Raw genomic sequence first — 26961 nt, 5'->3', positions numbered from 1 at the left:
CACACACACACACACACACACACACACACACACACACACACACACACACACACACACACCACCTCACACACACCAGTGAGGTGGTGTGTGTGTGTGTGTGTGTGTTTTGTGGGGACGGGAAATTTTCTTCAATTACAATTATGAACATACAGATTTTTGACATTTTTGATATGTTTGGTACATTGTGGAAATTATTCATTTTTGTTGGTAAGATTGTCTGATTTTGGCTAGTGGAAGCCCCTGCAGAAGATTGGCTCCTGTGTCCTTTTGACAAGCCTCCAATCGTTTTCGATCACTTCTTTCCTTTCTGGTCTGATAAGATACTTCATGTCCATCCTGTACACTTCCTGCCCGAGGCCTGGAATCAGCCATTTCTTCAGGGAGCACTGGGTCTTTACAGTGGGAAATGGTAATGGTCACAATTTGAGTTCTAGGAGTGCTCACTGCTGCTGGATTTGATCAAAACACCTAATTCAAAAACAGTAATTCTGCTATTCTGTATTGATTGCCACTTCCTCAGAAAACCCCTGCCTGCCATAGACCTCGCCACATCCTTACTAGGTGATGGGCACACTCGAGCACTGTTACATGATAGGGATCTGTCAGCTGCAGTTTCTGCCCTTGGAGGCTCACAGTGTGGTAGGAGACTCACAGTGTGTATATTCCAAAGAATAGTAATGGACAGAGAGTGAGCACACCTGGGTGGCAGGTGAGAGAATGTTCCTGCCATTTCTAGCCCTACAGACCCCACATCAATGAGGCAGGAACTTCTAGTTTTCCATGTTTTTCCTATTCCCCTTCAGTTGGAGAAGAGATCGAGATGACCCCTATGGTGTTTGCTAAGGGTCTGGCTGACTCTGGCTGCTGGGGGGACAAGCTCTTTGGGCGCCTGGCAAGTGAGGAGCTACGAGGGAGTGGACGTACATACGGCCTTCGGAAAGCCTTCCAGGCCAAGGTCATCTACGGGCTGGAGCCCATCTTTGAGTCGGGCCGCACGTGTGTCATCAAGGTGTCCAGCCTGCTGGTGTTTGGGCCCAGCAGTGAGACTTCTCTCCTGGGCAGAAACTATGACGTCACCATTCAGGTACTATGTCTCATCCCCATGCCCGTCCTCCACTCTCACCACCTCCCCTTCCTCAGCCCGGGTCATGTTGGGAAGCCTGGTATGGAGCCAGAAGCCATTTCAGCCTCACCCTTGTGAGGCTCCTAGGTGATCCTTGAGGAGAGCCTGCGATGTAATCCAGCCTGCGTCTTTGGGGCTTTAGTTTTTAAACTAAATTTTTGCAGCAGAAACCTTTCCCACCATGCTCACCATATCTTGCATGTGAGATAAAGGGAAGCCTTATATGTGAGATAAGAGAAAAATGGCTGTAGGTGGGGTGGCGTGTACTCTGCTTGCTGTCCACAGCGTGGTCCCTGCGACACTGCCACCTGACACCAGGGCACCAGGAAATGCTGTTAGGAAATCATTTTGAAAACAAGTCCAAAGCCTCTTGTTTTACACGTGAGAAAAGTAAGGTGCAGAGCAGGGCTCAGGTAAGGCGTGAACCCAGGTTTCCAGGCCTGGGTCTCTCCCTGCAGTCCTCTAGCAGCTGACCCTCATGCTTCTAGAGGTGTGAGAGTACAAGGGGGCCACCTTGTAGGTGTGAGAGTACAGGGGGGCCACCTTGCTGACAAGATTGGGTTCTCTGTAATCCACAGGGGTGCAAGATCCAGAACATGAGTCGGGAGTACTGCAAAATCTTTGCAGCTGAAGCCCGGGCCGCATCTGGCTTTGGGGAGGTGCCTGAGTAAGTGCATGGGGAGCAGGGCATGCAGTGTCCAGACCTGCTGACTTGAGCTTCTGCAAAGAACAGTGATTTCACAGGGGCTTCCTGAGTTATGGCTTCATGCAAATGAGCCCAGAGCTAAGCCCATGCTCACTCAGCTTGATGGTCCTACAAAACGTAGAAATAAAAATCCCAAGATTCAGTGCCCACTTTAGGAAAGCCTCTGCCCTGGTGTTAGTCTACTCCCCACTACCCCAGTTCTCCATGTGAGACACATGTGCCAGAGTTTGGACACAGCGTATTCTGGGCCTCTCTGAAGGTAGTGGGCTAGGCTGAGCTCCCAGGCACACTGGTCGGGACTTCCCTATGGTCGCAGGCCAGGGGCCTGGGTTTGTAGGAGTCAGCTGTAAATAGGCCTTGTTTCCACTTCGAGACCTGAACCTGGACTCCTACTCTTGGATATTGGGGTCTGGCTGGCATTGAACCACAGTCTGGTTGAATCCTCTCCAGAGGTGTTTCTTTTTGACAGTCTGGTCTTCGTCCAGCCCCCAGGCACAGAGTCCTCCTGGGACCATCGTATGGTTCAGTTCTACTCTCGCTGATCTCAGAGAATGGACGAGACTCTGAAGCCAGTGATCTCCATTTCCTCCATTTCTTCAGGGTGGGGCTCCCCTCCCTTGCTGTCTTTCAGTCTCTTTCTTGGAAGGATACCCCTTTTAGATCCAAGAGTATAGAATTGAGATGTAGGGGGCAGCTCTCTGGCACCATACTTCCTGCTCACTGCAGGGTGAAACTATGTTTAGGATCATCCCACTGTATCTGATCTACCGGCCTGCAAACAATATCCCATATGCTACCCTGGAGGAGGATCTGGGCAAACCCCTGGAGACTTACTGTTCCCGGGAGTGGGGCTATGCCGGGGCGCCAGCATCGTCTAGCAGCTCAGAAGCCATGCAGAAGTGCCAGACCTTCCAGCACTGGCTATATCTGTGGACGAATGGCAGCTTTCTGGTGACAGATCTGGCAGGTATAAGAGTGTGAGTGTGCACATATGTGTGTGCATGAGCATGTGGAAGGGCAGGGCACAGTGCTTGTGTACTAGTCTGCTATACACTTTCATACTTATTCTCCTGCGCTTTTCACAGTAACTTTGTAAAGTCACTGGGACAGGCAGCATTTTGTATGGAACACTAATACATATGAGGGCCTCCTGTAGCCTAGTCTGTAACTGCAGTTGCATTTAAAGGTATGCATTCCAGGCTCCACTTAAAATTAAAAAGAAATTTATTTCAAAGAACATTACAAAAGATCTAATCAAACCTACAACCACTTTTTCGAAATCTCCCTTTCCTGCCTGCCTTGCAGCTTTGCTTTGGACTTTTTCACTCTCCATACTTCTCACACTCTCGCTTTCATCCCAGCCCTTGGAGCTTTTCTAACCCTTGCCTCCCCACGCCCTCCTTCCTTTCCTCTTCACCCTCCTCTTCTGCTTCTGTCTTTGTTAGCTCTTTATTATGTAAACCAGTGTAGTCTTTCTGACTTCTTTTTAGTGTATCTCTGTTTCTCTTATTACTCAGATTCTCCCCAACAAAGGAAGGCCAGCAGGCATGAATCCTCCTTCCTTCTCTGACCACCTTCTCCATGCCTCCTCTCTTTAACCAGAACTGGGCAGGGGAGAGAAAAAGATAAAACTTTCTCTACAGTGGGAGGAGAGGAATGCTGATTCCGTCTGGTCTCTAATGTAAATAAGTGAGAAAACCAAAAGACAGAGAGAAAACTGGCTCAAATGTGCTTTTCATGGGGGTTAAACTGTACAGTGTAAATATTGTATCTGTAACTCCGTGTATTGAATGGAGGGGCCTAGTAACACATTAAGCCATTATCATTTACTCTTTAACTCATAAGTTCTCCCTTCCTTCCTTCCTCCCTCCCTCCCTCCCTCCCTCCCTCCCTCCCTCCCTCCCTCCCTCCCTCCCTCTCTCCTTCCCTCCAGCATTTACTCAATATTAGAAAGATAAAAAGGTGAATTAGGAATAATCATTGTCCTTAAGAAGCGATGATAAGTATACCAATTTCTATAACGAGATAACATGATATAGTAGAAAGACTTAGGAGTCAAAGATTAGATTTAAGTCTGGGCCTCATTGTTTTCTAGCTGGGTCTCTTTTTACAGAGAAGAAAACTGAAGCTCAGGTCATTTAATTCTGCCGAGCTGCAGTTTCCTTTCCCTCTCTTGGAATAATAATACCTTCTCTACCTATCTCTTAGACTTCTTATGAGGATTAACTGAGACCGTATTTGTGAAAGCATTCTGCAGACTATAAACTGAAAGTCTGCGCAGGCGTAAGGGAGTATCATTATCATAATGCAAACTAGAACGTGATAACTGTTGAAAGACATGACAAATTAATATTTACTGTATAACTACTGTGTTTCAGACACTAAGTTAGAGTCCTCTACACACTGTGATCTCTGCGAGCTTGGTAGTATCATCCCCATTTTTACAGTGGAGGATTAGAGATAGTAAGTGATTTGCCAGGTTCACACAGCTCAGAATGACAGAGCTGAGACGTAAATCCAGGTTCATCTGACTCTCAAGCCCACATTTTTGCTATTCTGTCACACAGTGGTACCCAGCCCTGTTCGTGAAAGGCAGGTTTCTAGAAGAATGAGACCAGTTTGAAAAGAAGAAAGAAGGTCACAAATCTAATGCATGAGTGTGGAGATGCTGGGACAGACTGGCAGGGTGGAGAAACTTCTCCCTCACCATTTTGCCTGGCTTGATTCTTCCAAGGCTGTCTCGACCTAGACCATCTTGGCTCTAGCAGTGCTTGCTTGCTGCCTTTTTGAGTATGCAGAAGCCGGTCTTATCCAGTGTTACATTTCTGCTGCCCCGATTTTCCTCACATGCCCACCTTCTCTCTCCTGATCAGATTGGCTAATCTGTTAAGAGAAATGAGAAAGTTTTAGCTCAGAGCCAGCGGGCAGCCCAGTTTGTGACCTAATGTGATTCAGTAGAGACAGGGTTACACAGTTGGAAGTGTTTTGGATTTAGAAGTAAGAAAAGTTGAACTTTCACTTTGACTCACAGTGGTCAGTGCTCAATGATTGAATGAATGAATAAATGTGACTTAGCTTGAGTCACTTAACTGTGCCTAGCTCCTCACCTGTAAAAATGGGATTATTATTACTACTAATAATATAGAAATACCCATGCTGCCCGTGAGACAGGCCACTGGTGATGTCCCAGTGAGAGGATGCCTGAAGATGTGCCCTGAAACCTAGCAACTTCTCATCTAAAGGATATCCATCTTGAAGACATGTGGGTCCTAGAACCAGCCTAGGCTGCCATCAGCTCCCAACTTTCTCTCTTTTCAGGGGTTGACTGGAAGGTGACTGATGTGCAGATCGCCACCAAGCTGCGAGGGTGAGTACTTCGAAGGACACAATGCCCTCTGAGAGTCTTCTCACAGTGTCACATATCAAAGTTATTCTGGTCTCCATCCCTGAGGTGCTTGCCCATGGCCAAATGGTCCCAGTCACACTTTGGCCATACAGTAGCATCCCAGAGGCCGCTGATCCTGTCTGTGCTGGACCAGCAACTGTTGACGCCCACACACGGGGTCGCCTGCAGTCCTGGACTTTCACTGTACCTGCTTCTCTTTCTTCTCACTGGAGAAAGCTCATCACCGTGCAGCTGGGCTAGGGCCCTGTGAACAGAGCCACGCCTTAAGAGTTTGCTCTCATTTACGTTAAAAAGGCAGGTCATCCTCACAACAATTAGTGTCCCACATGATGAGTTCCATGAGCCAGGGCACAGTGAGACCTCAGTTTAGAATCGAGATTTTGGATGCTGCCACCTGAAGTAGCACGGGTCAGACTCCTCAGCACCCTCAGGTAGGGTATACCTAGGCTATGACACAGTAGCCACAACCATCCCCGAGTTGGCCCCGCAAGGACCCTCAGTCTGGGTGGGACTCCCACTCAGCTCTTACTGTTTGGCTGCAGATACCAAGGCCTCAAGGAGAGCTGTTTCCCTGCCCTGCTGGACCAGTTTGCCTCTTCTCACCAGTGCAACACCTTCTGTGAGATGCTGGGGCTGAAACCCCTCAAGGGTCCCGAGGCTGCCCACCCCCAAGCCAAGGCCAAAGGCTCCAAGAGTCCATCTGCCGGCAGAAAGGGACCCCAACTGAGTCCTCAGCCCCAGAAGAAAGGCATCCCCAGTCCCCAGGGCACCCGGAAGAACGCCCCAAGCTTCAAGGCCACTCCTCAGGCCTCAGGGGCAGTCGCTACGCAGTTACTGGGACAGCCTCTCATCCATGAGGAAGGCTCCAAGGCCCAGGGCACACGGTAGCCCCCACAGGAGGCTGGGGGCCTCCATCCAGCAGCAGACCAACAAGGAAGCAGCTCGAACTGGTGGAGACTTTCCCAATACAGACGAACCAGAGAAGGTGCACTGAGAAGGCTCCATTTAGGGGGCCTCTCCGAGCATCCTCTCCTCAGTGAGCTCCTCAGTCAGATGGCTTTGGTGCATGGCACACAGCCCAGTGGCATCTCCTGGTGCCATGTGACCCAGGGCTTCTAGGCCCCACCTCCAAGTGCCCCGGGGGCTGAGGCCCTCCTTGAAGTTTACACTGGCTACTGCTGCAGGCTCCCCGAGTCCTCTGCATGAATTCTGCACCCTAACCCCTCGCCCCAGGCAGACGGTGTCCTCTGGGGCACACAGGCTGGCACTTACCCTCAGCCCTCTGCTTGGCGCTGGTCTTTCTCTGTCCTCAGGGCTCCAGACTTCCTCTGCTGTGTCTGGCCTGGTGACTCTCAGGGTGTCTTCTTCTGGCTACTTTGCCTCATTCATCCCAGCTTACCCTGCAACTAACTTGTCCCTGAGCCTAGGTGGGGCTCAGGGCCCTTGCCGAACCTGTCATGTCCTTGTGCGGTGGTCTTTGGTGACGTGTGTTCTTGCTCTTCCTTCCCTCATCACTCAGGCACTCACCTGCTTCCCGTGCTTTCTTGCACCCCACCCCCCCATTCCTGGCTTTGAGCCCAGTTGCCGCCTACTGCCTGCTCTTTGCTCACTCTGCTTGTCCCCTTATCTGATGGCTCCCTAGCCTGCCCCAGAATCCTACCCACCAGGACCCAGGTGAGGGGCAGACTGTCTGGCCTCTAGTCCACCCCTGTCTACTCCTCCCCTACTTCTCCCAGGCGCTCTGCCCATGGGTGAGAGCTGACATGAGAGTCGTGCCAGCAGCTGTGGCCAGAGAGAAGGTGTGGACTTGGAGGGACATTGTGCTCCTTACTGAAAGGAGGTAGGGTCCTGTGAATTTCACATCCCCTCCTCACCAGGGACGGAGGGCTGGGACTCTTCTCCACAGGGAGGTAGTATGGGACTTCCAGGAAGGATGTAAGCCATCCACGCCTGGGTAGAGAGGTGTCTCTGTGCCCAGGACTTAGGACCCCTGCCCCCAACCATTAGCTCTGATCCTGGAGCTCCAGCTCTACGCCCTCATATATGGGCTCCCAAGGAATTGCTATGCCCCGCACCCTGGGTCCTTCCTGAGAGCCCCTGCTGGGGGCCCTGGAAGGGGTGGGTCTGGAGCTAGCCTGCTCCCTTTGAAATGCAATAAAGGCAGCAACTGTGTTTCCTGCTCACCCTCATCTGGTTTGGTTGTAGGCGTATGGGCTCAGGATCCCATCTCCCCAGGCAGGCTCTCCCAGGGCGACCTACAGTCCTTGGGCCCACTGGAAAAATGAATCCATGTTTTGGCTCCTGAATTGATGTGCAGTCTCAGCCTTATGTGGGCACAGCTCAGTCGTCTGTGCTTTTTGTGCAATTGTGCTGATGGCTTGTGCCCCTTAGCAGGGTGTCTGGGGACTTGGGCCCGGATTGGAATTGCTCCTTCATGTGGGAGAGGAACACAAAGGAACCCAGGTGGGAAAAGCAAAGCTGGGGGCTCAGGGGAAACACCAGTGTCTGGCTACCTCTGCTGCAGCCAGCCCAGCCCAGGGAACAGCCAGCGTTTGCCTCTCAGCCACTCACTGATCCTTTCCTGCCTTTCAAACAGTAGAGAGGCTTCTCAGTCCCAGCCCTCCTTGCCACACCCCCAGGGCCTTTCTCTTGCCTGATGTTTATCTCCTCCCATCTTGAGCTTTCTGACTTCTCTGCCTTTCGTGCTCAGGTGACTTTTTCCTCTTGCCCCAAGGTGCTTCCAGCTCTCAGCCTGCCTATACAGATTGCCTTGCTGAACCAGAGCTGGAATATTGTTTATTTGTTTATTCATTCATTCATTTAGCAGACAGAGAGAGCACCTACTTTATGCCAGACCCTGAGCTGACAGCTCTTGAGGGGCAGAGATGTATGAAGCAGTCTCAAAAGATACTCTTTCTGTTAGGTTTCTGGGGTTTTGAGCAACAGAAATGGACTCAGACCAATTTAAAGAAAAAAAAAAGGGTTCATGGGAAGGGTGTTGTAGCTCACAGAACCAGGGAATAGCTGAGCAACTGGCCTTGAGAAGTGGGGCCAGGGTAGCTCTAAGCTTGCCTCCCAGGAGCAGCTGCTGCTGGCAGGTCAATACCAACCAGCTGTCTGTCACACTGGGTCCCCGTTTGTTCAAGATCCAAGTTCCTGGCCTGGAGTTAAGGGCCTCCTGGAGTGAGAGAGAGGCAGTTCTCCAAAGGATGGAAATTCTTTCCAGAAGAATGGCAGAGAGCAGGAGGGTAGAAAGGGCTCGGTGGGTAACAACAAAAGATACCCCCACACACGCATGCGTGTTGTGCTTCCCGTCTGATGTATTAATGACTCTTCCACATACAACCCAAAACAAATTCTTCTCTGCTAAGGGAGACCATTCAAGGTCACGTCCAGTGACTAAGTCCAAGGGTAATGACTAGGGCTACCATTCTCCAAAGTCTAGTTTCACTAGTGATACTCTGCTCTCTTTTATCACAATCCCATTTTGAAATTCTGCAACCTGTGGATTAAGTGGTAAAATTAACCATTTTTAACCAAAATTATATAACTGCAGGAAAGCACATGTGGGTAAAGGCTGCAGTCCATCTGTTGCTGGTCATGAGAACTAGCGTTTATAACTAGTGATTTTTGCCTGTTGGAGTGACCTGAATCTTCAGTTTCGAAGTCCAGCTCCTTGGTGGTCCTGCCTGGGTGGCAGCATTTCTCATTGGGTGTGGCAGTACCAGGAACACTCTAGGAACCCCTCACGTCCGCTTGTACCCCTACCCCTTTTCTGTAACAGCAAGCATATTTTTTCTTGATAGATTTAATCATCCTAGCTGCTCCCATGATCTCTTGTTCTGTGTCACTCAGAGAGATGAGGAACCTGAAATGGCCAGACGCCTCAGCTTCAAGTTCACTTGAGGGATTACTGTGATTTTTGGGAAAATACTTCCTTGGGGGACTAAAGCTGCTACACCAGCCCGGTCCCAAACCTCGGGTATGAGAAAAGCATTGAGATGTAATAACACATCCCTCTCCACTCTGTTTCCTAGCCTGTAGAAGAGATAGCACCATGACTTGGTTGCCAGTTCAGAGCTTATGTTACAACCTGTGGGCCTGACCCAACCTTGCAAGGTATTGTTTCTCAGCTGGCACCATAGCTGGGTTTTCAGCAAACCATTTCATTATACTATCAAGCTAACTGCTTCCGGACTGGGGAGATCCTGACAAGATGCATGAGAGCCCTTGGCATCAACCCATTACTTTACTTTTGCTGTAAAATGAGTTATTTGGTTGAATGCAATATGTGGGGATGCCACAGTGATGTTGACAGCCTTTTGGTAATTCCATGGATATTGATGGCGGGAGAGGCGTGATGGGTAAGGGAAGCAAAAAAGTCCTACCCTCTTAAGCCATGCATTGGTGTAGGTTGAGGGGAGCCCAGCAGCAAGGCAGGAGAAAGCGTTGTGGGAGAGTGAGGGAGCAGCCCCCAGACACGGCTGAGCGCCTTGTTCTGGAGGCCTTCTGGTGAAGTGCTGCTGGCCATGCCTGACTATGGCTGGGTGGGTCAGACCCTGCCTCATGAGGGGCAGCGTGTTCATCTGGTATGCTCGCAGTTCAACGTTTAGGCTCCTTGTGAGCCCAGTGGTCAGCCAGAGGCCATGTCTCAAAAGGGTAATAGTTACTTTTTGGCCTGAGCATCACTCGGTTCCAAACCATAGGTTCCTCTTCTGTATTTTTCTGACCAGGACTCGCCCTAAGTGTCATATAGCACTCTGCTCCGCCACTGGCTCCATGTCATTCCCCAACATGCCTCAAGCACCACTGAATCTGCCGGGCCGTGAGGCCTGGTGGCAGAGCTGTGTTATAAAGGCTTTCTCAGCTGAAGAGCCTTCACTTGCTCAAGGCCCAACCAAAGGTGATAGTCTAAGTTAATCAGTGAATGGATTGGAGCAAGATGTCCCAGAGTGACAGTTTTGCCTGGAATTGGGCCTTAGTAGTAAGGGATTCAAAATGCAATAATTTGTTTTATGTTATGGGGGGAAATATTCTGACCTCAACAGACCCATTGACCCCCCCTGGAACTTTATCAAGGGGGCAGATCTTTGCATTTTAACATGATTTATCTCCCATATCTGACTCATGTTATGTCTTACCAAGGCATTTAGGGAAATTGATGATCTCCAGGCCCTGTTGCCACGATGCCATCAGTGTGATACTACATTGTGGTGGTAAGGTCACTGTCCCTGTGAGCCGGGCTGTGACATAGAGCTGGACAGTTAAGATAGTCTATATGTTTAAGCCAGGGCAGCAGTGGACTACTGCTGTCCTACCGATGAAGATAACTTGCTTCTGATGTTCTTTGTTCATCAGAATAGAGGAAAAAAATGAATTCATTAGTTCAGAGGATTTATACCAAATGCCAGGAGCTGGATAAATTCGCTTTAGCAAGAAGATCATCTCTGGCACAGCACCTGCAATTGGAGTCATCACTATGAAAGTTTACAACAGCCCAAAGACCTCCTGGTGTCTTGCACTGGCCGAGCTGAACTGCGGTAGGAACCACTGTGACTCACTCTCGAGTCCTTGGTGGTATGCTACTGTCTCTAGCTACCCCGGGGGTACAGTATTACTTTTGGTTTACCATTTTGCTAGGGAGGGAGAATTCTAATGGCTTGTACTCGTCCTGTCCTGCCACAGTCGCTCTTACCCCCCAAATCAGAGAGCCATTGTGGGATTTATGCCTATTTCAGAACTTATCCATTTCAGCTGTACCCTCAAAATAACCCCTGGTTGGCTTTGAGATTCCACTGGGTCCACTGTAGCATAGAACTTGGTCTATTAATCATCCCCGTTAATTGGCAGACTTCATCTTTTCCATTGTTCCCGGAAATTAGACTTAGCTTGGAGCTGGTGTCCTACAGAACCCCTCTCCCCAAGTTTGGGTGTTTTTCCTTCCCTTCTATAGTTCCCAGATATATGGTTATGGATGCCTTTGGGGAAGGCTGCAAGGAAGATTTGCAATATGCATCTGAGTGTTGAAACGAGGTTTCCCTTCAAAGATATTTGGCTTTGTCTCCATTGAAGGTCTGGAAATTAAGTGAGAGATGTTGGTAGCTTGACCCAGACCTGTTTGCCCAACCAGAAGTCCTTAGTCGTGGCGGTAACGAGGTAACATCTTAAGAGTCTTCTGGTCTTTTACATTCCTGGGACCCAACAATTGGCCAGCCACAGCTAGAGGCCTGGTTTCCCTGCCCACGCTTCTTGTGGTGACTCCCATACTGTGTCCTTCTCTCTACCTCTGCTGCTGAGATCAAGGAACTCATTTCCATGGCAGCTCTCCCAACCAGCATTCCAGGCCTGGAGAGGAAAGCCAGCAGAGCCTCGCCAGTTTATTTCTTATGGCAAGGAGCAAGACCATCCGGGTCCTGCCAGAGGACAGTGAGGGTGGATGGATTGGATGCATGCTGAGGACCCAATAAAGCATTCTTGCCTCCTGAAATCTGTGAGTTCCTGCCTTTCTCAGACTTTTGGTATTTTGATATAGTTTAGCATGATCAACATTTGTTCCAGGTTTGTAGTATTCAATGCCCTCTGCCTCCATGCCCCCGAAATGGTAAGAACTCTTATCTGGCTGTTTGAGTTTCTACTTTACAGAATCTCTAGTGAGTGAACATATCAAAACATATAACCTGCACCAAAATTATGTACTGCTCCCTTGGTCAAACAGTCTTAGAATGAGTTTCTATCAATTTTCCCTATATTTTTTGACAGTGTATATTATCTAGTTCATACAGTTTCTTCTGGGTATAACTTCCTTTTCCTGATCTGAATCTGCCTGTCATCCCCTGGGCTGTGTTAACTGTGGAGTCTCGTTACTAGCAGATCAGCTGCATAGTGTGGGTCAGGGTCTGGGTCTCAGTTTTGTAACGTGTTGACCCTTGAGCTGATCAAACTCAGGGAGGCCCTCTCATTCACTAAACTTACCAGAAGATGGAATTTGTATACCAGAAACTCGATTTGCTAATTTTTAATGAGAAATTTAGCCATCCAGGGGACTAGACACTAGTGTTTACCGACAAGTAAATTCTTCCCTTCTTTTTCTGAAAGAAAAAGCTTAAGGGTATCCATTATGAGAAGGTTGTTTAGTGAGCTTAGAACAGGTCAGACAAATCCTTAGTTCAGATCCAGCTTTTCTAGCCATGTGAATTTGAGCTTGTCGCTCAACATCTCTGACCTGAGGTGCTTTATCTTTTTAAAAATCTTTTCACTAATACATATAGACCACCTATCATATGTGATAATTCTCTGTCATGGGTGCATAATAGTGAACGAAATAGACACACACTCCTCTCTGAAGAAGTTCACAGTGTGGTGGGGTAGCCAAACACTAAACAAACACCAATAAGTGTAAAATGGCAAATGTAGTACTAAGTGCTATGAAGCAGAAGAATGAGAGAGAATCCCAGCAGGGGGTGGGGCCTAAATTAGACTGAGAGTCTTAGGAGCCAGTCTGAGGGGGTGATATTTGAGCTGAGATCTGAAGGATGTTGGTGAGAGGAAGGGGAAGGTGGGGAAGCGTTGCACCAGGAGAGGAAACAGTCTGTGCAAGGGTTCTGCGTCAGGTTACGGTAAGGGCAGAACGAAAACTCGTGTGATGCGTGCAGGTAATCAAGAGGACTGTCATGTCGCAGTATGAGGCTCTGGGGGAGGGCCAAGCACAGGACGTCTGCAGTGGGCACTAAGGGCGGCGGTGCCATCAGGTGGGATCAGTTACAACTGGAAATAATAGAGAAGCCCTCGAGTGACAGTGGTGTTAAGCTAGAGAAAGCTATTTCTTCCTCAGCAAGAAGTCTGTAGTAGTAGGAGATCTGGATGTGAGCCACCTAGGGCCGTCATGGCAGCTCTAGGTTGTCGTCGGAACCGAGGCTTCTCTCTGCTCTGTCTTCTCAACCCAACCAAGGGTAATAATTGATCCTAAGTGCAACATCATTAATAGAAGAACTAAAATAGTAATGCAGCTGTCAAACACTACACAGTTAAATCTTCGTGTATATAGTGGTAAACAGATAACATCTAAAGTTGAAAATAAAATATCTATATTTATGTATCATCTGTCTGTCCATCTGTCCGTCTGTCCATCCATTTATCCATCCATCCGTCCACCCACCCCCGCATCCATACATCTATCCATCTATCTCGTCACTCATCTATTTTATTTATAGAGGTTACTACCAGAAGTAAAAAGCAAGAATGCTTGTTTGTGGTTGTCAAGGGTGGGGTTGTGGGGAGTGGGGCTGGTCTCTGGTTTTCCCAGCTCTGGTCTCCCTGAGACTAATGATGAGCTTCCTTTAAATTTCTTTTGCTTGTTACTCACTTGGATTTTACTTGAAACTGAAGGGCCTACAGAGGGACCCAGCTCCCTCTGCTTCAGGAAGTGCCTATCAGAAATTGGGATACAATCTGCCTATTAGATTGTATCCCATTCAACTAGACAAATTTGAGCTCCCTTATTAAATTGCAAAGGCAAATATGAGATTGATGGAACTTGGCCGGACTGGAGTATGTCTTCAGGAGGCTGTTGTGTGGCTGGGGCTGCCTCTGGGTAGGAGGCACCTATTGACACCCAGAGGTCCTGTAACCCCTGAGAGACTGTCCTCTGACGTTGGAACCAATGTGGTTCAGAAATGGCTCTTTCCTATTTTTTCCAAAAGGCAGTGAGGGGCAGCATCTACCAGACACACAGCCTCAGGGGACACACCACACATGAGGATGAAGGGCCTCCACCTGGCACTTGCAGCATGTACCTGGGTGGTGGAGCTACAACAGGACATGATTATGTGGATTCCTGGCTGAGATAATGGCCTAGTCAGCTCTGCTGGCCCCTGGCTTTGTAACGAATTGAGTAGTGCATCCAGGCCCAATATAGGACATGCCCTTGTGGGTTCCAGCCGACTGACATTCCTGACCAAGTTAAACACCCTGGTTTCACACTAAACCTCTTCAGTTCCACCAGACCCCATGAGAATTCTCATTGGAACAAGGCTATAAACAAGTCCAGCATCCTCTCTGAGATTCCCCTGAGACAGGCAGAGTACCTGTGGGGAAGAGACTCTGCTTTGGCCTGGCCCGTCCAGACCAAAGCAGCCTAGGAGTGAGGGATGCCAACAGAGCCAATGAGTTCTCAGCCGCAGTGGGTGCTGCTGGTGCCCTGCCCAGGTCCCGTTTAGCATGGGCATCCATCTCCCTGGCGCTGTGAGTTAGCTCACAACTGCCCCTTGTCTGAAGAATTGTCCCGAGTTGAATGGGAGCCACTTACCTAGGAGGCACCACCCCTTACCAACCCCTTCCCTAGTCCCTGGCCCATGACTTTCTGGCCTGGCCTCAAGATGGGACTAACCTGTGGGAGAGCTGGTGTTCCAGAGTTTCCCTGTGGGATCACACTAAAGCCAGGCTCTTGCTAAGACCATGCTCTCACTTCTTACCCCCACCCCATCCTGTCCCCCTTACTCCCCTTCTGCCAAGAGCCCCTTTCTGCCCTTTGGAAATAATAGGAAAAGGCTACCTCTAAGCCACATCAGTTCTGAGGTCATAGGCCAGTGCTTTATGGGTTTTCAAGCAAATCACTTGAACAAGAATTCTCATCTCAGGCCAAGGAATCTGCCTAAGATGTACCGGGCACCCTGCTATGTAGACTCGGTTACTGGCGGAGACATTTCATTGGGGCTCTTTTTTTCTATCAGGGCAAAATGTGTGTCCTCAGAACAGTTGGAATCTAATTAATTATTCAGGTTATGTGGCTGATTTCCTGATAAATCAGCCGCTATAGAATTTGTGCTGGGTCTTCTTCAGGAAGTCACTCAGGAACACAGTATCCCCAATGTCATGGAGTCTGAATAGAGAACACAGTTCACAGCCATCGGGTCTGAGTGTGGGCCCAGAATCCACCCTGCCTGCCAAGCAGCCCGTGAAGTGGGAACATGGGGTGGACGCCTCAGGTGCCAGCTCAGATCTCCCAGGTGTGAGCATGTAGCACAGCGGCCCATGGTTCCACCTCAGGCTGTTCAACTTCTCAGTAGTTGCTCCATTTATGGTGCTGGCTCCCCCATCACACACCTCCATGGAGGACAGGTGGGAAAAATGGTGACCACTACCTGCCTACCTGAGTTACTGTGAAGGGTAACTGAAATAGTCTGAGTTACTGTGAAGGGTAACTGAAATAGTGCAGGTAAAGCTCTTAGCACAGCCTGGCACATGCCAAGCTCCCAGGCGTCACTCAGCTGGTGCCGTGGTCATTAGCTGGAACTACAGGATCCATCTCAGGGCCCACTCACACACTGTTCTCCAAGCTGGGAGATCCTTCAAGATGGTACGACTAACAGATTTCTACCTCCACCCCTAGAAATCATCCCTCCAGCTTTCATCTTGTGTGAAACAGCACCTCCTCCTGACCCACACGCCGGCCAAAGTTGACCTCTTATTGTGGGTCAGACTTCCCACAAACCACCACTGCATTGGAACTGAAAGGAACTGGACACAACCTTTGGAATAATGAAACTTGCTTCTACAGGCATAGTGAAACAGGAGTATTTCAGAATGAGTCATAGCATGTAATTGGCAGGTCCACCCACAACAGTTGGCACTAGTCAGAGGAGACTAGTGCCATGGCACATGTTATCGGTGGAATCACCCGTGTCGAGGGAGGCAAGATAGGCCTGGACAGTTCAGTGTCTAGATGTGACACTCAGAGGTGTCCATTTCGTTCTTCCTAACAATTGTATTTAATTTGTGGTGCCCCACTTATGGACACTCCCATATGAACACTGCCGATCTACGATAGGTTCACTTTACTGGCTCCTCCCAGGAGGCCTGAAGTCCTCTTCTGTAAAATCTGGCTTTGCTCTAAAGTTCAGTAGGTGTCACATCAGACCACATCTCTGACGGGGGGGAAAAGATGGAACAATCAAATTATTTTTGCCTATATAATTAACCAGCTTATCACTTGTGACTCAGCATCAGTCTCTGGGCCAACAAGGCATTGGAGATCCAAACTAATAGCCCCTATAGCCCCTGCCCTCGGCTGGAGGAAAGTGGTGTGCCTCCGAAGGAGGATACAGCTTTGGGGGTGAAACTCACAAAAGCCAGGGATATCATCCTTGAACCCAACGGGATGAGGTGAAGTAAGAGCTGCCTTGGTTTGTAGAACATCTTAACCTGGACCAAACTGAAAAGGAAGCATCTCAGTCTCTCATTATATAAGAGCTAACATGAGGTATAGAAGCAAAAAGGATGGAAGGTAAAACAACAATGACAACAAAGAAATGTTTTCCACAAAGTAGCACCAAGTTAAATATTTGGAAACAGTGATCTCTGTACTGCCTCGTCTTTTAAATTTCCCCCGCCTGGTGGTCTTGGGCACTCTTGATGTGGGTCCAAGTATTCTTATTTTATCAGCCCTTTATTGTTAGCTGACAGAGATGATTCCCAGACCCATTCTTTCATTTGTTGGATAATGGCCATTTGTGCCCATCTGTTCTCAATGAATAGAGAGGATCAAGGAGTGGAGTGTATCAGGCGATCCTTGGACAGTCATGCCAAGCAGGCTGGCAGGGGCAGTTTGGCCTTTTGGGTATTGGAGTGCTTACTATGGAGTTGTGAGAAGAGCTCTGTGTTCGGAGTCGGGATGGTGCATCCCATGGAAAAGGACTGGTAGGAGATACAAAAGCCTGCGATGGACAAGAGCTTCAGTTTTTGTATTTTGCTCTGTCATCAGAGTTTGTTTTCTAGCTTAGAATATTTCTGCTATGACTATAGGAAGCTCATGTTTCAATGCCCCAAATGAGAAAAGAAATGTATTGCATGTCCTTTCTGCTGACCAGCCCGGGTTTGAGAGAAGATAGGTTCAACGGAGAAGAATGGTGAGGTCTTGTTTATGGAACCTAACCAGGGACCCTCTTTTTGTCCACTGCTTGACTTCATTCATCTTCAAAGAGCCAAGAAATGGGAGCGGACAAGATTGCGAGAAGAAAATAGATTGTTGAACACTCTCGATGATGATGTCTTCCTTTCACAGGCCTGAGTGTTTCACTCACCACTAATAAAAATACCTTCTTTATTATATCAAAGCCTAGCAAGGAGAAGGGATTCTCTCCCACTCTTTGGCCAAGAATTCCCCAGAAACAGGAGGAGGCCCCAGAGAATTAAAACCAGAAACAGGTAAGTGGTTGCCTCTGAGGAATGGGACAGACAAGGAAGAGGTGGAGCAGCCTCTTCATTACAAATCCTAAGTACTGCTCTGCTTCGTTTGGAAGGGAAATTGTGTTTGCGTATCTTTCTGTGTGTGTGTATGTACGTGTGTGTTGTGTATGTGTATCCTGGTCCCAGCACCTCACTCTGGCTCAGTCCTAGGCCTCAGACATCATCTCCTCAGGAAACAGGCCACAGGGGGTCAGGTGACACGCTGAAGTCACATAGCTGGATAGGGCGGAGCCAGAACCTCCAAGATCCCCCAGCTCTTGGACTTCCCTTGAGGACTCATCCCAGTCTATCTGGGCTCCCGACTGCCCCGCCTATGGTCAGCCAAATGCCAACTGAAAAACTTGTGTGGCTTCTAGGAGCCAGGATTACGATTGGCCACCCTTCCTTGAGCTGGGGAGCAGGGCAGACACACAGGATCTCCTGGCCTAGAGGAGGAGAACTGTGATTGTTAAACAGTCTTCTTTCTGCTGGGCTCTGGGATAGAGAAAGCACGTGAGAGCTCCCCCTTCTGGCCTCCAGACTTTATTTTAAATGAGGTTTCTGTTTATTAATTTTTACACAATCAAGGCAACACATGGGCCCCCTCATGGAGTGAGTGGGGCAGGGTGTAGATCTCTTCCCAAAAAAGCAAGTTGCAAAAAAAGCTGGTATAGTATGACCCCTTTTGTAAAATGAATAACAGAAAATTGCATTCACTTAGGAAAAAAAGTCTGAAGAAAAATGCCATGAACTCTGGTGATCATCTCCAGAGGGCTCAGATTAGAAGAATTTTTGACTTCCTGTGTTTTGTATATTTTTATAAAATTTAGATGTTTAACATTGCATGTGTAATGTTTTGATGAACAGAATGACAGACAAAAAGTTTTTGGAAAGAGTGGTACCCCTGCCCACCATCCATCATTCTCCAGCCTTTCAAAACAGCCAGCATGTGCAGGTAACTCTGTACCATGTACTACCAGGAAGCAATGATGTACCATAAAGGATTTTGTCCTGAGTGTGTGATTAATTATTAAAGAGGTGTCTTCAATCCGTTAGATAAGTTTAATGTTTAGTTAGAGGATTCAAACACTAAAGGGTTTGCCCCTTGACTTTGCACACAGTTGCTTAGGTGTCAGTTCAAGAGAAAATGGAACAGAAAGGCAAATTGTGTGATTTTGTTTTGTTTGCAGTACTATATGGATGCTTAGACCTGAAACAATTCTGTTTGTGACGGCTGCACTGCTTCCCTTATCTTCCAGTTCAGGAAAATAGGTCGCTGTTGTAATTACTGGTTCGGTGAGGAAGGGGCACTGGTAAGAGGCTAAGTAAAAGAGAAAATGCAGTCTGAAAAATGGAGCAGCACCGATGGTGGAAGGAAAAGGAGACCACAGGAGGGATTTTAGGGAGGGTGAGAATAACCCTCTTGAAAGTGGTGGGTGTGTTTGGGAGTAGGGGAGAGTGGAGAGGAGGGCATCTCTGATGAAGAGGGCAGATTAAGTAAGAGGGCAAGAGTTCAGTGGGCCAGGCCTAGAGTGGGACCCACTTGTCCTGTTTCCCCTTTTCCCTGAGAGAGGTTGGGGTCCCACCGGGGCCATGGCCCTGGGCTTTGGACAGAGCTGGGTGGGAGGCCCAACCTACTCCAATTCTGAACTCTGCCCAGGAACTTCCACTGGAATGAGAAGACAGGACAAAGTGCAAGCAGGTTGGATCCAGCTCATCTTCACAGAAATACGGTCTTCCGCCCGTCCCTGAGAGTGGCTTCTTCACCACAAATACGTGAGTGGGAATCGCATCCTGCCTCTCTCTGTGCAGCTGTGTGTGTGCATGGGTAGCTTTCTTTCCCAGGCCCCACCTGGGTGTGCACTTCCACACGTGTTCTTGCTCGTGTGTGCATGCCTCTGGGTATGCGAGCTTAACCAGGCTGGCATTAAGATAGTGTAGGGTTCTCCCCACCGAGGAGAAAAGGTGAGGGAACAGGAGTGAGGAGAGGTGGGCTCTTAGCTGGGGCTCTTATTTACAGGTGAATTTAAGCCTCTGGACTGAGCTTCAGCAAAAAAAAAGAAAAGAAAAGAAAAAGACTACCTTGATTCTTAGAATTGAAAAGTTCAAGGGTAGGGCTGGTTTCAGGTAGTTTGATCCAGGGACTAGAATGAAGTCTTCAGGATATTGTCTCTCCGTCTTTCAGAGGAGGAAAAGTACAATACAATAAAGATATCACTTAATGGCAATGTTTTTTACCCGTTGTGGGGAATGATGAAAGCTAGGGCCTCTCTTCAGAAAACTATCAGGTACATGTTCATGCTATACGTAGTCTTTCCTTTCCTTGTGAAGTGGGAGAATGTCCCTGTTTCCTGCTGGCCGTGCAGATATACAGGGCTTGCTTCTCGCAGAAACGGAAGCAAGTGCAGGAAGGGATGCCTTCCTCTGTTACTGGGGAGCCGTGGCCCCCAGGCACAGTGAGGGTGGAGCTCTGGGATGGTATCAGCTGTGCCAGGCATCTGCTTTCCACTCCCAGCCCCCTCCCTGCCCATCCTCCTCCCTTCTCCAGTCTCCTCCCTGGTGGGTCCTGCCTGGCCTTCCCCTTTCAGTTTTGGGCCCTGACTTTGTCTTTCAGCTGGAAGATCTGGCACATGGAGGACGATGCACCAAGACCAAAAGGGTCCATCTCTTTTGCATCCATGGCCTATGGTCTGGAGAACACGGGAGCTGAGCTCTTGGACAGTCTGGTCTGTCTCCTTCCTCATTCCCATTCTGGGCCCCTGGTGGGAGGGGACTTTGTTCACCGTCTTCCTTCACCCCCTCTGCCTCTTCACAACTTTGCTTGAACAGTTAGGACCCCCCCCTACCCGCCCCCTCCCCGCAGAATGTTCTGGCTTCTTCAAGGCAGAACAGTCTCTCATTTCACTCATTAAATATTCATTGCATATCTACTAAGTGCCTGAAGAACCTGCTCTAGTCTGAAAGGTCAGGGAAGGTCTCAACAAGGAAGTGCTATTTGAGCTGTGATGTTGAGGATGAGGAGGAGAAACCACATGGGGTGGGGGTGATGGTGAGAGAGGGGCCCCTGAGGAAGTCTCAGCCTTTGAGGAGGTGGCAGCTCCTCCTTGCTCTGGAATGGCCAAGTTGGGGCCTACCACCCAGAACTCTGGAGCCTAATGTGATACCCTCTTCCCTCCCAACCTTCCCTGACAAAGTCCCTTCCCCAAAGTTCCTTCCCCGTCACAACACTGCACAACCCAGGATGCGCCTTTCACACTGTAATCTGCACAGTGTGCCCTGGGGCCCTGCAACCAGGTGGCCCTGTCTGGGACTCCCCACCAGCCACAGCTGAGGCACAGCTGAGTGTTCCTCCTTCACACAGACCATGATCTTCCCAAGGGCAGGGTGTGTCTAGCACAGGGCCCAGCACACAGTAGGTGCTCAATGCATGCTTTGAAAAATTTAATTAAGTTGCCCTGTAATCACTTCCTGTGCAAAAGCCCAGCCCCGACTCCAGCCCACGCCTGGGCCTCTCCCAACTCTGGGTCCCCACCTCTAGTTCTCACTTGGAACAGCAGGCAAACTCTGGTCACTCTCTGGTGGCTTTAGGAGGAAGGCCGGACTCCTAGCAGTGACTTGAGACCCGCAGAGGAAAGGGATAATTGGAGCAAGTCCAGCCAGGAGCCCTTTTCAGGATGGTAGGTTGTCTCCAGGAGGGACGTGGGCTGGCCTGGCGAGGAGGGTACTGTTGGGAACAGGGATGGGGAGCATGGCCTCCAACGGATAGGGAGGTGGCTTCTTGAGCCTTTGCTGAAGACAAGAAAATGTGCTTTAGCCAGTGAATGGGCTCTGCTGGCCTCTGCCTCAGAGAAGAGCCAAGTCAGAGGCTCTCAACCTGCTTTGAAGCAGCAAGAGTGAAATGCCATTGGAAACCCCAATATATGCTACGGGGCTGCTTTGGTTGAAGTTGGATGGAGCCCCCAAACCATCCTGGACCTGTTTTTAACCTCCCCCATCTGCCTGCTACTCCATTCAGTTTCTGAGAACCTTGGGGAACTTCGAGGTTTGGTTTGAAAAACCCTGGACTCGGCCAGGCTCCTCGTTTCGCATGGGAAGGCTAAAGCCCAGGAAGGGAAAGGGATGGGCCCAGGTAACACAAGCAGCAAGCTGGAGCCTAGAACTTGGCCTCCTGATGCCCAGGCACATGGGAGTCCTCACCGGCCAGTTCTGAGCTGAGGAGAGCAGGAAGGGTGGTGATGGCAGTGCAGAGGGCCATTCCATCTGTCTGCCTTGGGGTAGAGAAGACTGGGGAGGGTACACTTAGGAGGTGGGAAGTGGAAGGTGGGGACAGAGAAATGGGAGAAAGGGCTCTTAAAACAGCAACTGGTACCAAATGAGCACTCAGCATCTCCTGCGTGCTCAGCCTCTGGGACCCCAGAAGCTATTCATTCAGGTTCCAGCCTTTCCTGCAGGGATAAGCAAGTGGCCAAATGACTAGGCAAGAATTGGCATTTGCACTGGGCCTGGGAGGCAGTGGGAGCCACAGCCGCTGGCATGGGCCATTCACATATCCTTTCCTTGGGAGGAGCTATTGACTCATTAAGTGTCCTGGGTCCCAAGGGAGCAAAAGCAAGCTGGGAGCCTTTCACCTTGCTCTCTAATGGGGCAGGAGAGGAGAGGCAGCCACCTGCTTTACTTTGTGCAGGTCGGTAAGCTCTTCCTTTGGTCAGTTCATTTCCTCCCAGCCTGCAGCAGGGTCATCACTGGGCTGGTGGTGCTGCTCTAGGCACACGGAAGAGGGGAGGGTGCCTGGCCTGAGCTTTTGCTTGGTTTGCTCCAGGCTGGGGTTGTTCTTCAGCCCTGCGGGATGTCCAAGCCAGGTCCTCGCTCGCCTCATGTTGTCATGGCGTGGCTTCCACCTGGAGGTGTTCAGGATCCCTATGGGGGCGGGAGTCTAGGGGCCACTCATGGACCCTTTGGTCCTCTCTCCAGGAGGAGCCTGCAGCCAGCCATGAGAGTTAGACACTTCTGCGGGGAGCACACACAGCTATTTCGATGGATCTGCATAGGCCTGCTCTGTACTGGTGAGCCTGGGGCATGACCCCACCTGGGACACTCCCACCCTAACCTCCCATGCCCTCCTCCATTTCAGCCACCTACGCTTCAGTCATCTATCTCTCAGGGTAGGGTTGTTCACTTACCCAATAATTCAACAAAACTTTGTTGAGCGCCAACTCGAGGCCAGCTCTCGTGCTAGAAGCTGAGCCATGAGCGTTAAGCCAGGCCAGACCTTGTTCCCAAGGCATTCTCTGATCAGTAAGGGAGAAGGCAGCAACTATTGCCACATAGTGCAGCGAGCCTTCTGGGAGTGCCAAGGAGGACTGGGGGTGATCAGAGGACTTTCAGGAGGAGTCTCACAGTTGAGCAGGAGTTAGCCAGGTAGAAGGAAAAGACAGCAAGGAAGGAGTGAGAAGGCCCTCCATGCAGAGAATCCCCAGGAGCAAAGACAAAAGGTGTGGGCGGGGCGCTGATCGGGTCTAGTGTGGCTGGGAAAGCAATGTTTTAGACGAGTGCCGGAGGACAAGCCCGGATGAGTGGAAGGGGGCCTTCTGTCAACATGGGAACGTTCAAACCTATAGAGCATTTTTTAGTAATTTATTTGAGCCAAACAGAGGATATGCCTAGAAACAAGATCTCAACAGACTGATAAAATTACTTCTGAAAGTACCAGTCTGCAGTTTCTTTTATGCATTTGAGATTAAGGAGGGAACATAGGGAAGATTACACGAAGGTGAGAGAAAGCCAGGCTGGGATCTCCCAACTCATGTTCTCCATCCAGTCTGACAGCAGAAAGGTAAGTAGGGCTTGCACTTAACTCACATGTTTCATCCCACATTTTTTATATAGTGGAAAGGCTATAAGTCCTTTTCGTTCCATAAGGACCCTGGTTTTTTGAAATTCATAAGCCAGGGAGAGATATTTCCTCCTCCACTGTCATATCTTTCTTGAGGCAGAGCATAGATTGACTTAGCTGCTCGAAGGGGACAAGGGCGAAGACGGTCATTGATTAATATTTCAGAATGGGATCCCGGCACACACGAGTGTACATCCTAGAGAAACCGACTAGTCCATCTCTGTCTTCTGTGGAACCTGCGTAGCTCTGGAACATAGCAGGCACTCTTTTGATGCTCAGAGATTCATGCTGTCTTGTCTCCTCACATACCTCCTCCCTCACATGTGGTCTTCACTTTACAGTTCGCAAAGCCCTTTCACACATATTCTGTCAGTTAACTCCATAATAATCCCCCAACAGAGTAGGGGTGATCATTCTCATTTCCAGGTGAGGAAATTGAGGATCTGAGAGATTGCCTGACATTTCTGTTCCTGACATTCCTGTCCTCCAAGCTCTGGATGGAGGGTCTGCAGGGCCCTGTGTCATCATGACTGACCTTCTCTGTACCTTCCCCACCTATTCCCAGCATTCGCTGCCTTCCTGCTGGTTGCCTGTCTTCTGGATTTCCAGAGGGCCTTGGCCCTATTTGTCCTCACCTGTGTGGTCCTTGCCTTCCTGGCTCACAGCCTGCTGAAGAGGCTACGGGGGCCAAAGCTGCTGAGGTGTGTCAGGCCTCTGGGGCATTCCTGCCTGAACCTCTGGTTTAAGAGGTGAGTGAGCTCACAGACCCCAGGCCCAGCAGGGGTGGGGAAGGAGGGCCTGTTGGCTGAGAGACTCTGAGTCAGCTCCCAGGTCACAGCCAGGGCTGGAAGATGGTTGCTGCTTGCCTCAGTCCGCCCTACCAGATGGTTCCTGTGCCATGGGGGACATACTCCACACTGCTTGCCTTCTGGGAACCCCAGGGCAGGCACTGCTGGGTGGCTTCAAAGGTGGCAGCCATCTTTGCGGAGATTTGTGAGTTCTTATATGCTTCTGTGCCCCAATTACAATGGGTGACTATGATAGCAGAGAACAGGACTCAAAAGTATCGTAAAGTGAGAGATCCCAGCCCTTGCCAGCAGGGATGGCCCATATCAGTGGCTTCTATTAGATCACCTGGGGCATGTGTGAGACGTATAGCTAAGGTCGGGGGGACCACCCCTGGAGTCGATACTTTTAGGTAACCCCCAGGGGATTCCAAATTAGCCACCCATGTCCCTGGACTTCAGTCTGGGATCCCTTGGTTTTCGAATCCGTTTCTTTAGAGCTCTGGAAACCTTGGAGATACCATTGGGCAGGAGAGGGAGTTGGATAGGCGACTATCAGACACGCCCCCCACACACACTGCGCCCCCAGCTGTCTCATTTCAACCAGGCAGCTGTTTTATCTGTTTTACAAACAAATGTTGGCAAAAAAATTCACTAGAAAATAAAGTTTCTGTTGCTTAAAAAAAGTCTGAAGAGCACCAGTCTATTTATTTTTTGTTGAAGAAACTGGTGCCCAAAGACATCCGAGGATTAAGCCAGGAAGGTGCAGGGCACGGCAAAGTTTCCCAAAGTAAGAGCCACACACCACAGCAAAACAATCAGAGCCGGCTGACAGATGACACGTTTTAAGTTTTATTTATAAATAGATTTGCTTTTACATTTCCTTTTCTTTATTAAGTAGATTTATAAAAGGATTTGTATTTACACTTGTCTTCTGTTTATGACAAGTCATTGATAGTCCTTTTCCATTTGAGATATTGATGTAAGGTTTTCTTTAAAAATATGTGCAGATTAGTTAGACTATATAAAAACTAAATACTTGTTGATTCAATGGACGCCATCAAGAGAATGAAAAGAAAACACACATAATGGGAGAAAATATTTGCAAATATGAATGTTTGAATGTTCATAGCAGCTTTATCTGGAATAGCCCCAAACTGGAAACAACCTGAATGTCCATCAGGTTGAGTGGCCAGGCCAGTTGTAGTCTCTCCATACAATGGGACACTTCTCAGCCATAAAAAGGGATGAACTGCTGATGCATGCAAAAACATGGACGAATCTCAGAATAATTAGGCAGAGTCAAAGAAGTTAGACGAAAAAGATGTGCTGTTTGGTTCCATTTATATAAAATTCTAGAGTATACAAACTGATCTGGTGACAAAAAGCAGATCAGTTGTTGCTTGGAGACAAGGAGGAAGGGCAGGTGCTAAACTCAGTACACACGTCCTCTTGTTTAGTCCTCTCCCAGCTGTAAGGAATGGGGAGTCTTTGGCTTCATTTTCCCGGTAAGGAAACTAAACTCAGGTTAGGTGGCCTGCCTGAGGTCACACAGCTCTTCCCTCGCAGCACCCCTGAGTGCCCTTTCTCTGGGGCTCTGGGTGCTCATGTGTGGGGGTGGAGCAGATGCTGAGGGTCATGGCTTTCCGCCTTTCCTGCAGGGGTCTGGCCCTCGCCACTTTCCTGGGCCTGGTCCTGTGGCTGGTTCTGGACACTTCCCGACGGCCTGAGCAGCTGGTGTCCTTTGCAGGAACCTGCGTGTGCATCAGCATCCTCTTTGCCTGCTCAAAGCACCGTCACGCAGTGAGTGCAGAGTTGTCAGGCCCAGAGCAGGCCACAGCCCCTTTTGTCCCTCTGCCTCCTCGTGCTGCCACCACCCCAATGTGAGGACCCTCCCGGTTTCATAGTGTAGCTAACACCTCCCCGCAGGCTCCAGTGAAGCCTCCCAGAGATCCCGCTGCACCCCTGAGTTGGGGCTCACTGCTGAGGAATTGCTAAATGCTAAGAGGAGTCCAGCTTCCCTCTGCCGGATTGGAAGCATTGAGGGAGTGGGGTGAGGACAGCTGGGGACCCTGCCTGTGGAAGAGGAATGGGGGAGGGCCAAGGCAGACAGAGGTTACCCTGAGGCCAGACCCCGAGACCCAACTCTGCTTACCCAGCGATGACCTAGGACCAACTGCCATGGCATGCCCAAGGTTGGTCAAGTCTTATGTGGGTCCTTGGCTAGACCTTGCCCACTCCTGCCCACTGTCCCAGGCCCATTGCTGCCCAAAGCCTGGACTCTTCTGAACCCCAGGGGGGATATGACCACTGACAACAGGCCCAGAGGCCTGGCTGTGTCCAGCTGCTATCTCACAGGCAGGCCAAAGCTTCTGTAGCCCCTCAGAGCAGCCTTGTGCCCTCTGCTCTCACCCACCCCATTCTCTCTGGGTCCCCCAGGAGCTGAGCTCACCAGGATTTTTCTTTTGGTGGCAGGTGTCCTGGCGGGTCGTGTCCTGGGGCCTTGGGCTACAGTTTGTACTTGGACTCCTTGTCATCAGAACAGAACCTGGGTTTATTGCATTCCAGTGGCTGGGTGACCAGATCCAGGTGTGTGAATGGTGCCCAGCTGCCCAGGCAATCTTGGGTTGCCAGGGAATGGAGGAGAAGCCACTCCGTTGGGGTAAGGTGGGCAGTGAGGCTGCAGAAAGGAATTGGGACCAGGATGGCAAGTGTGTACTGGGCCCTAGACGAGGTGGGCAGGCGTGGGCTGAGCTGTGCAGCTGCTACTTCCCTCAGGAGCTTGCAGTCTCCGAATCCCTCTCTCCCCCCTGGGGTGTGGGGAAG

General features: G+C 49.7%; 2 protein-coding genes across 5 annotated transcripts in view; both read left to right on the top strand.

The window, feature by feature from the left end:
- ALPK3 (alpha kinase 3) overlaps positions 1-13333 on the top strand; it is a 50670-nt gene extending 37337 nt beyond the window's left edge. For 2 of the 4 annotated variants that reach the window (XM_023520990.1, XM_023520986.1), the window contains 6 exons: positions 804-1084; positions 1702-1790; positions 2573-2796; positions 5148-5196; positions 5778-9354; positions 10594-13333. In XM_023520990.1, the coding sequence (XP_023376758.1) occupies positions 804-1084; positions 1702-1790; positions 2573-2796; positions 5148-5196; positions 5778-6123 (989 nt within the window). In that variant the 3' untranslated portion in view covers positions 6124-9354; positions 10594-13333. The remainder of the gene's footprint in view (positions 1-803; positions 1085-1701; positions 1791-2572; positions 2797-5147; positions 5197-5777; positions 9355-10593) is intronic. The other 2 variants (XM_023520987.1, XM_023520988.1) reach the window with 2 other exon arrangements.
- A 6515-nt stretch (positions 13334-19848) lies between these two features.
- Positions 19849-26961, top strand: part of SLC28A1 (solute carrier family 28 member 1) — a 27353-nt gene continuing 20240 nt past the window's right edge. The window contains exons 1-6 of the mRNA XM_023520984.1: positions 19849-20183; positions 21046-21134; positions 22429-22520; positions 23916-24099; positions 25797-25938; positions 26611-26724. Coding sequence (XP_023376752.1) covers positions 19872-20183; positions 21046-21134; positions 22429-22520; positions 23916-24099; positions 25797-25938; positions 26611-26724 — 933 coding nt within the window. The 5' untranslated portion in view covers positions 19849-19871. The remainder of the gene's footprint in view (positions 20184-21045; positions 21135-22428; positions 22521-23915; positions 24100-25796; positions 25939-26610; positions 26725-26961) is intronic.

Source organism: Pteropus vampyrus, unplaced genomic scaffold (genome assembly GCF_000151845.1).
Source record: "Pteropus vampyrus isolate Shadow unplaced genomic scaffold, Pvam_2.0 Scaffold286, whole genome shotgun sequence".
NCBI classification, from domain to species: Eukaryota; Metazoa; Chordata; class Mammalia; order Chiroptera; family Pteropodidae; genus Pteropus; species Pteropus vampyrus.
The sequence above is the reverse complement of the archived record's forward strand: the minus strand, read 5'-3'. Positions and strand labels throughout refer to the sequence as shown.